At 35.2% G+C, this 10682-nt stretch overlaps 1 protein-coding gene across 1 annotated transcript; it reads left to right on the forward strand.

Moving 5' to 3' along the window:
- Positions 1 to 5926: 5926 nt before the first annotated feature.
- On the forward strand, positions 5927 to 10317 carry LOC113070936 (collagen alpha-1(IX) chain-like; the record flags this gene model as incomplete). Its single annotated transcript, XM_026244283.1, has 11 exons — positions 5927 to 6118; positions 6497 to 6553; positions 6649 to 6684; positions 6776 to 6838; positions 7367 to 7420; positions 8116 to 8151; positions 8484 to 8507; positions 8615 to 8668; positions 9377 to 9430; positions 9792 to 9827; positions 10264 to 10317. Coding segments are annotated over exons 1-11 (543 nt in total), but the record flags the coding sequence as incomplete, so codon positions are not given.
- Between the last annotated feature and the right edge of the window lie 365 nt (positions 10318 to 10682).

The raw sequence follows: 10682 nt of genomic DNA on the forward strand, positions 1-10682 counted from the left end.
GCAAAATAGGGATCCCAGTGCAAAATTAATATTTAATTTTGTGGTCATAAATTATTGCACAGATCTCCTATTTTGCAAGTCATCAATTATGCATATTATTTAAAGTATTTATTGTCATTGCAATGTGGTGTTTCGAACCAGAAGAAGACACAACATTTACTGGATAATAGAACACAAACAGCCAGTCAGGTGTGGCGTCCATTTGTGTACCTCTGCATGCAATTTGTGAAACTAGACCAACATGAAAATTTTCCATCCTCATCTGAGACATCCGTGACATTCTATTCAGCCTGGATGTTACCAAGGGAACTGCTGTGTTTTAAAGCAATTGATTGTCAACAGGATTTTCACAGTTAAAATTCAAATGGCTAATCTGGTCTCAACCATCAGACGTTCATCAATAATTCTAAAAGTCCAAGATGTCACACTTTATCTTTGATCATCATTAATTGAAATAAAGGACCAGTTCCCTCCTCCAGGACTAATGAGTAGCAGCATCATGTTTGGGGTTGTCAGCTGGTCCTCACCTTACTGGACAGCTGCAGATCATGTTCAGTTGGTTGGCTTGGGGACATCTGGGAGGGCTCTTCAGATCAGAAGCCTCCTGTGAGAGACCAACATCTGTGGGAATCCGGAAAAATGATCTGGAGGTAATGCACAACATGCTTCTTTAATTTTTGCATGTATTGGATATTTCAAGAGGTTCATTCAAATAACTTTATTTATAATTGGATACCTAAATGCACAAATGTATTTATTTACATTATATTTATATGTTTGATGCATACTTAAAATAAAAATTATTGCTGGTCACAGACAATTCATATACTTTTATTTTCTAGGGAAGTTTGTCTCTACCTTTTGTGTAATGTGATCAAACGATGCTTCTGCACTGGTCTTCATGCACACAGTAAGTACCTTCAATATAAATGATTTAGAGCTAGACGTGATTTTGGTGGGTTTCTGGTTTGGTGTAAAATAAGATTTCAGAACATTAAGATTTTAGCCAGACTTGGGGGGGGGGGGATGTGTTAAAACAATAAAATGCTAGAACTCAAAGGAGACAAGGTGGCTCAGCTTTTCAAACACAGGGTGATTGTATTGCTCACACAGTCAACACAGATCTCCCACAAGCAATGTGTGTTCATCAAACTCACAAACACAGGGAGGAGGAGTGAAGAAACAAAGGGAAAGACTGAGCGAAGCAATAAAGGTCTCATTTGTTATTTAACAATAATGCAATTTTTTCAAAGTCATGCCATTTTCCAGTACGAGTCACCTGCAGACGGACCAAACTCTGTGTCCTCAAACTAAAGATGAGAATGGCCAATTTCCAGGTAAACATCTCAAAAACAGTACATAAATTTGGACGAACTATTTATGTTGTTCTTTAACTTGAGTTCCTCTAATATCCCATAGGATTTTACATAATGAATCAGTTCAACATTGCGGAGTTGGCCAGGAGAGGGACGGTGAAGAAGGTGCCTGGAACGACATCTCAGCATATTGCATATAAGATTGGCCCCGAGTTCAACTTCAGGATAAACACCAGGTAAACACCCCTAACAGAGACCCTCCACCTGGGAGAACAGTGAGATATCCCAAAAGGGGAACTAGAAGCTGTTTTACCTAAAAATCGTGATTTTTACATGACATATTCATTTTGGATAAAGCTATATTTGAAGTCAGCTTCCAAGAATATATGTGCTTTATAATAAAAGCCAAGTAAATATTGCAAAAGGTTTGATTAATATAAGGACTTGGAACAGCTTCAGATATGACTGCGAGTGTAATTTCGATTTTCTTAAAATAGTTCAATACACAATAAGTTAATTTACTGTATATACAATATTTCCAGTAACACTACAATCAAAGTCAAAGAAGAATCAATATGAGTGTCTTTGAACATCACAATTGCTTTCCTGAATTAATCAGTGATGTTGAATGGATGAGCAAATGATTACTCAATCATAGACATTATATCAGGACTCTCTGAACACCTGCCTTGCTAATTACATTTGAGAAATAGAACTGGTGTGGTAGACATGGAATAGTAAATATATATATATATATATATATATATATATATATATATATATATACATACATATATATATTTTTTAAGACCTTTGGTGTGTTCAGGTTTACAGCACAGCCAGCAATCAGAGTAGCATATAAGACTCACCAAACTGACGGTTTAGTGCTGTGGTTAACAACCTTTTTAGCTCCAAGGATCCTCATTGGAGTGGCAATACAGAAAAATTATTATATAAAATTCCATAATTCCAATAAATAAATGTCCTGCATGGTTTACAATTTTTATTACCAATGACTTTACATTACTTTTCTAGTCTGTGATAACATTATTATTTACTCACACATAGCAATTTCTTACCTAATAAAATATTCAATAGCTTGACTACATTTATATAAATACTTAAAAACTTCATAAACGTCATTAATTTCCAAATTTTTTCCAGGTCTACAAACCAAAAAAGTTAAAATTCCCTCATAGCCAGGTTTTCCAAGATCATAAGAACACTGGAGCTTAAAATGGCTGTTGTTAAGGCAACAAATTAAATTAAGAAATATGATTCCAGTTCAAATTTTAATTTTAGCTGTGTTAGCTTATTTGAAACCTGGTGTTGTCTTTAAATAATTTTAATTTCTGTGGAAGTGTGCTGAGGCCCCCTAGCGGGCCTTAGGCCCCTGATTGAGAGCCACTGTTCTATTGCTTTCCCCAGTCATACAGACTGGTGTTTGCAATTTCTCCCTTATCAGAAAATCTCTAACCTAGTCACCAGGGCAACGCTTGAAAAAGACTTGTACTGTTGACATTTGGCGACATCTACTGGGCATTGATGGAACTTCCTCTGTCCATGGTGCTGAATAAGAAAAAAAAAACATAAATTAAATTATAAATAAATCATTATTATTATATTTTAAATGAATAACAAACCAATAAAAAAATTGCATCATTCCATGGAACATATGCAGCAGTATTTAAAAAATGTCAAATTTTTTGAAGACTGAGACATAATATGGTACATGATTACAATAATCATTCATTGCCATGGTGTGGTATTGCAATATCACAATTCCATTAGAACCACTACAGTGCTTTTTGTAGATAGTAACCATGCTAATAATGTTCAGCTCGGTATGTTTCCATGTCATCTAAATATTGTAAATATGTTATTGACGATAAATCCAGATATTATTTCTGTTCGTAATCTGGTTTGATTTATTCTTGATATTGTTCCTACAATCAGATCTGCATTTCCCATGGGGCTGCCTGAGGAATTTGCATTTTCTGCAACCTATCGAATGAGTGGAAATACACAGAGTAAGAGCTGGAATTTGTGGCAACTGCAAGATCTGAATGGAAACGAACAGCTTGCAGTCAGACTCAACGGGGAGGCCCTGTCTGTGGAGTTCTCCTACAGAACCCAAGAGAACAGACAGATGACGGCTTTATTCCCTTACCAAACCCTCCTCTTCAATTCTCAGTGGCACAAGATTTTATTGCTTGTCAAAAAAGGTTCTGTGAGCCTGATAACAGACTGTAAAGCAACAGATTCACAGCAGCTGGCACCCAGAAGACAAGTAAACCTAGATGGATTCACGCATATTGGAAAACTGAAGGACAATTCAGCAATAGCTGTGCCGGTAAACTTTTCTTTCTTATCCATATTTACACATTTACAAGTATATTTATGTGTTTCCATAAGGCCTTCCATTACTGATTTAGTACCCTGATATTTAAATGTTTCTCATAACTCTTTAAAATATACAATATGTCCAAAACATCATGTTATAAGCATATTTTCTTCTTGAGGTCACAAGGCTCAGCAGCAGACTGTCTCTTTAAATGGATTTGGATTTTGCTGAATACATTTCAGCAGATACGTGGGAATTCTAGCAGTGAGGTTCTAGTCGGACAGCTGGCCTGCTTAAAAAGTTATTTTTCCTCACAGCAATAGAATTTGTAACGTCTAGTTAGATGGAAACAAAACATCTGCACTTCTCTTTCTTTTAGCCTAATTAGAACTTGTATGTCATAAAATCAACAGTCTTTAAGGTCCATATTTTTAGAAATATACATTTTGCTCTATATGTTTGTAGAATTCTTTATGTAGCTGTTTAGAAACTTCATAGGATATAATTTGCAAGTTTGCGGGTAACTGGTGCATTAAAGCATATTATGGCCACATTTTGTTTATTTTATTTATTATTATCAACATTACATTTGTACACTGCCATTCAAAAATTTGAGCACCAAGGCTGCATTCGATCTAAAATACAGTAAAAACAGTATTATTGTGAAACAATCCTTTTTATCCTATTATCCTAATTCCATATTCCTATTCTGGCAAAGCTGAATTTTCAGCAGTCATTACACCAGTCTTCAGTGACATACAGTACAGACCAAAAGTTTGGACACACCTTCTCATTCAAAGAGTTTTCTTTATTTTCATGACTATGAAAATTGTAGATTCACACTGAAGGCATCAAAACTATGAATTAACACATGTGGAATTATATATGGAATTATATACATAACAAAAAGAGTGAAACAACTGAAAATATGTCATATTCTAGGTTCTTCAAAGGAGCCACCTTTTGCTTTGATTACTGCTTTGCGCACTCTTGGCATTCTCTTGATGAGCTTCAAGAGGTAGTCACCTGAAATGGTCTTCCAACAGTCTTGCAGGAGTTCCCCGAGAGATGCTTAGCACTTGTTGGCCCTTTTGCCTTCTGTGTGCGGTCCAGCTCACCCCTAAACCATCTGGATTGGGTTCAGGTCCGGTGACTGTGGAGGCCAGGTCATCTGGCGCAGCACCCCATCACTCTCCTTCTTGGTCAAATAGCCCTTGATGCCTTCAGTGTGACTCGACAATTTTCATAGTCATGAAAATAAAGAAAACTCTTTGAATGAGAAGGTGTGTCCAAACTTTTGGTCTGTACTGTATGATATGATCCTTCAGAAATCCTTCTAATTTACATTTATTCTTATTATCAATGTTGAAACCAGCTTTGAAGCTTAATATTTTTGTAGAAACCATGATACATTTTTTCAGGATTCTTTGATGAACAGGAAGTTGAAGAGATCAGTATTTATTTGTGAAATAGAAATCATTTGCAACATTATAAATGTTTTTACTGCAATTTGTGATCAATTTAATTCTTCCTTGCTGAATGAAAGAAAAACTTAGAATGTATATTTATATTGGCAGGCACAAGGTTTGTGTCTTCCTTAAAGTAATGATCTCAGTAACTTTTGTGTAACTTTTAAATTAAGTGTCACTGAATGATATATTCGCATATTATGGCTTCAATCTACCACTACCATCAACAAGAAAACTCATTTAAATTCATTGTTCTGCAAAAATAATTTTCAACTAAAAGAACAAACATTAAAAAACATTCTTTTTTAACAAAAAAAAATAATCAATCTCTTTTTGAACATTACACATTTTTGAACATAATAAGCCAATGATAAACAAGTCAATACACCCCACAGGCTCACATTAACATGATGTTTTTTGATGGTTGTTTTGTCTGTTGTTTCAGTTTGAGCTGCAGTCGATGCTGATCCACTGCGACTTATTAAACATCCCGCAGAGAGACACATGTGGCGACCTTCCTGCGAGGAGGGAGGTGAGACATGTCTAACATCACAATTTCAATCAAAGAAACTAAAACCCAAACTTAAAACAACGGAATGTAATGGTACAGCTCTACTATTTCCCAGCATTCCCAAAGTCTCCCAAAGACCAGTTAATGTTTGTTAACACAGGTCAAATGTCACCGTCTAGTAAAATTTCCCGCTGTCTATTCGAATGTCTGCTGGACTCCTCCTCTTATTGTGCCACTGTCCTCCAATAACAGACCCAGAACAAACCACCTCATGCATATGTAAAAGCACTCTGTGGTTATGGTCTCCCTTGAGTTCAGATAGCTGAAAGGGGATTTAGTTGGGTTTCTTGGTCGGGGGATCTGTCAGCCCAACTGATCCCAGAAAACAGTCTTCAGGGAAATTATGGCTCACGCTGCAGGAGTGCGCGGGCCCCTTTTACTGATTTTGTTGGAGATAACCATCATTTGCACGGCACAGGTAAATGCAACCCTTCTTTGTTCTTTTTCTTTTAGCTATCCGAAGCAGAGTTTCAGGTAAGCCCTTGTATTTTCAGTATATGTGAGAGAAAGAAACTATATGAATTCATGAATAGAATCACAAATGCTGTAAGATACTGCAGGCTGCACTGCATTTTTGCTTCTGTATGATCCATATGTTGTAAGATGCAAATGCACACCTGTTGCACGGCAGGTGTTTGAACTGTTTTCTAAAACTTTTTTGCATGCTTAAACTTAAAATGCTTTGTAGTATATTCTTTCATTTTAGTTTTCATATTGCATGAACTTTGTATTAATGCATTTAAAACATGTGACCGTAGGAATATGACAGCATTGTTTACTTACTGTTTTTGAACAGAGGGCTGGAGCCGGCCCTCCTGGTCCTCCCGGTGTGCCAGGAGTAGACGGTATTGATGTGAGTTGAATTTTTTAAAATGTGAATATAATTAAAAATATAAAGCAATTCAGTGACCAAAACATTATGCATTATGGAATATGTTTTTCTTGCAGGGCGAGAGAGGTGACCCCGGTGAAGATGGATCAGCTGTAAATATCAATGTTCTTGTGTCATGCATTGATATAATTTGCTACATTTAGGATATTGTTGCATCTTACACACTGTCATTTGAAACCAAAGGGTCCTGATGGAGATCTTGGAAAACCAGGTTCTGCTGGACTTCCTGGACTACCTGGAGCAGATGTAAGGAAACGCATTAAAACATCTTTTGGATTCTCTTCATAACGTTAAAATTGACATAGTATTCTACGGGAAAACAAAACCTCAGTTCCGCAGAGTTCAGTCAATAGTGGGCGGCACTCATAGACGGGTCAAAAATGCAGGGAATTTCTCATGCTGGACTGAAGCAAAGTCCAACATACAACAGGGTTTTTGTTTAAGTACGGACACCTGAAGCCTGGATTTAATTAAAGTGGATTCCCTGTGAAAATGGAAGTAGGGGGTTCAAGAAAATATCCACACTGGTTTTGAGACGAAAGGTCTTCTGAAGGTGTTGAATGACAGATGTTTTTGTTTTGGCATCAAAGTCTATGCCTAATTGAGAAGTCACTGGTTGGTTAATGTTCGAAACTTCAGCTTGCAAAGTATCTAAACAAAGTTCATACAGCAAACCCTCCCCTAAAACATCCTTTTTTTTTAATTAAAGTCTTGTTCTCATTTGCTGTTGGTAATAATGGTAATAATGTAACATTTCCCCTCTGTGTTCTTCAGGGATTGACTGGCCCCATAGGAGAACTAGGCCCCGATGGCCTCCCAGGACAAAAGGTGAGCAGTTAATGAGCTTCTCAGTTTTCTGCTTCAGTAGGGACCAGAGCTCAAATCAGTGTACTACTGACTGGCCTAGCAGAGGGAATTATAAGTCTTTTCCCATGACCACTAGATCCTAATCCTCTCTGTGTGCTCACTGATCTGTGCAGCCAGAAGTCAGATTCACTCACTCAACGATGCTCAAACATACTACCTAACTCTGCCTGTGAGGATTCTCTTTATGTGAGGCTTTATGTGACTTTCAGAACAGTAATTGTGCAGCAATGTGATTTTCTGAGAATTTCAGAAAAGTAATTATATATATATATATATATATATATATATATATATATATATATATATATATATATTATGTAATATACACTCAACTGTCTAGTGTTTGAATTATATAAGGTTATTTTGTCATCCAACATTGGAGTCTGATAGCTCCTCCCCCTCCAGTACATAATTAAAGATACGAGTGCATTAAGTGTCCAACATTTTACACTTGGTTTTTTGGTTTATTAAGTGCGTCATTGTTGCATTGAAGTGCACTTTGTCTTTTTGCCTGAACATACTAATCACACAGTTAATACTAAAAACAACATAGAATAGTGTGAATTGGGACACACTTTTATACAGTATATAAAATGTAATTATGTATAATTAAATGAGGTTGAAGTCTAAAAAGCGACTTTGTGTAATTGAAACAGGGAGAACCTGGCAATCCTGGACCCAGAGGAGGGGCGGTAAGCCTAATCTTGCCATCTTTCAACATCTTGAAGCCCTTGTATTCAATAAAAACAAAATTGAGCAGATAGGTAGTTGTAAAACAGGCTTAAAATTGATCTGTACCCAACACTGCATCGTTGCCTTAATGCTCACAGCTGCTAATGAGTCAAAAGAAATCTACTTTTTGTATGATATTTCATATATATATATATATATATATATATATATATATTATATATATATATATATATATATATATATATATATATATATAAAAATTATTTTTGCATAATCATAACTCAGAAATGGAAAAACAATATAATTAGATAACTCTTTTCTGTCTTTTTAGGGTGCTGGACCTGATGGACCGATTGTAAGTGGCTTTTCTTTTGATATGATGACTAAAAAAGTAGTGTGTGGAGTTGGGTTTTCATTGGGTAGTGGAAACAAAGGTTTAAATCTGATACTTGTTTTGCACAGGGACCACCAGGACCAGGAGGACTTCCGGGTGAGCAGGGAAAAGTGGGACCCCCTGTAAGTGACTCCTCTGTTGGTCTCTGGGTTTTTCCTTCTCATTTGTTAATGATGTAAACAAGCAGCAACAAGTAGTCTTTCCTTTGCTTTATTTTTATACTTATTTTTACTGATTAGGTGAAATACAAATCAAATGGGTTCTTGACCATATTCACTGAAATAGAGCAGTTGCAAGAAAGAGATTTTATGATACTATATATATATATAATATATATATATATATATATATATATATATATATATATATATATATATATATATATATATATATATATATACAAAAACTATAAAAAACATAATAAACAAATAAATAATAATAAAAAATCAACCTTTTTTTCAATAAAAATACCCATTTATTTTGTATTAATGACGTATAGTTTGAAATATTTTAATATGTATTTTTCCAATTTTACTCTGTCCATAGAAAAAAAAAAAAAAAAAAAGTAGTTCATTGTAAAGGCACAGAGCTGAACCTTGAACCTACTTCCTCTCATGCCATGCCAAAGTTATGAGATATTTTAGTTTCATAAAGAACTTAGTTTAATTTTAGTTTAATTTTATTTAGCTATTTATTTTGTGGTGAACTTTTACTGTAGTATTTCTCTCAAACTTGGTATTTTTGTAATTTTATTTAAAAAGTGAGCAATATAAATTCTACAGTTCAAGATTATTCTTACATCAATTAAAGTGCTTTTCTCTGTATAACAGGGAGCCATGGGAGTGAGAGGGCCACAGGGACCCCGTGGACCAACAGGCCCCCGTGTGAGTATTGCTGTGACCTTTCATCTGTTTCATCTTGGGAGAAAAATATGAATCATGACTTATCATGAATTATCCTGATTTGATTATGTTACACAAACAAAAAGTCATTTAGTCTGATTCATAGTAGAAATAAATATTATGTTAGATAATAAGGTAGATAATATAAGGTAAAAACTGTAAATTTTCAGTTTAAATGTACGACTGAGACATCAGTATACACAGACTAATTAGGAACATCATGCAGAGCAGCAGTTATAATTATGGAACAACAGGGTGTCCGAATTGCTTCCTTTATCAACTAATTGCCCTTTATTTCCTTCAAAATGGTTGCAAACGGTTCTAAAGTGAATCTGTTTACAGGGGTGCTGCAGGGATGCTGGGTGAACAATGGAAACTGGTAAGAGGAAATTTTACTAGTGCTCCATCAAAGCATTTGTTGCAAACCATATGAAAGCCATATTGTTTTCAACACCCACATTGCCATATGTTGTGATAAACAATGTGTTTTTAGTAATGTTCTCCAAGACGACTATTAGATAAGGCTGGACTGGAGTGACATAAATAACTCTAAATTGTTTTTCTGATGTTAAGTGCTCTGACGCATGCCCGCATGGTGCTCCTGGTCATCCTGGTTTGCCTGGAATGAAGCGTGAGTTTTCCTGTAGATTGTATTTCAAAAGGAAGTAAATAAATATAAATGATTAAAATAAAAATATACATTTTATAAATTAATATACATATAAAAATATTACTTTTATTATAATTTTTATAAATGCCCATATATATATAATTTTTTTTATTTTTTTATAAACTGTCCTCCTATCCACTTTCAGGGTCATAAAGGGGTGAAAGGAGAAGTTGGAGAGCCTGGTAAACAAGGACACAAGGTAAGAACTTTACAAAATGTACAAAAATTCTCATAAACTTTACAAAGCAGGAATGAAAAAGCATCTGGGTTTGTGTGTGCATGTGGTGTGTCAATGCACCGTGTTTGAGGTCAGCATGTGTCATGAAGTTCTGCAGAATGAATTTGAATATGAATTAAGCAATAGGTCTGTTGTAATGGGAAAACATTGCGTTCAAGACATATTTTCTCCAACTGTGACATTTTCGAGATTATTACGGAGCTTCATTTTTAATTAAGGACTGACGTTTGGGCTGAATTAAGGCACACAGTGTATTTAAATACTGTCTATTAAAGTCGCGTATAAGAATTACACTCCACTGGTGCATGAAGAATAATGAGGGATTT

Source organism: Carassius auratus, unplaced genomic scaffold (genome assembly GCF_003368295.1).
Source record: "Carassius auratus strain Wakin unplaced genomic scaffold, ASM336829v1 scaf_tig00005422, whole genome shotgun sequence".
NCBI classification, from domain to species: domain Eukaryota; kingdom Metazoa; phylum Chordata; class Actinopteri; order Cypriniformes; family Cyprinidae; genus Carassius; species Carassius auratus.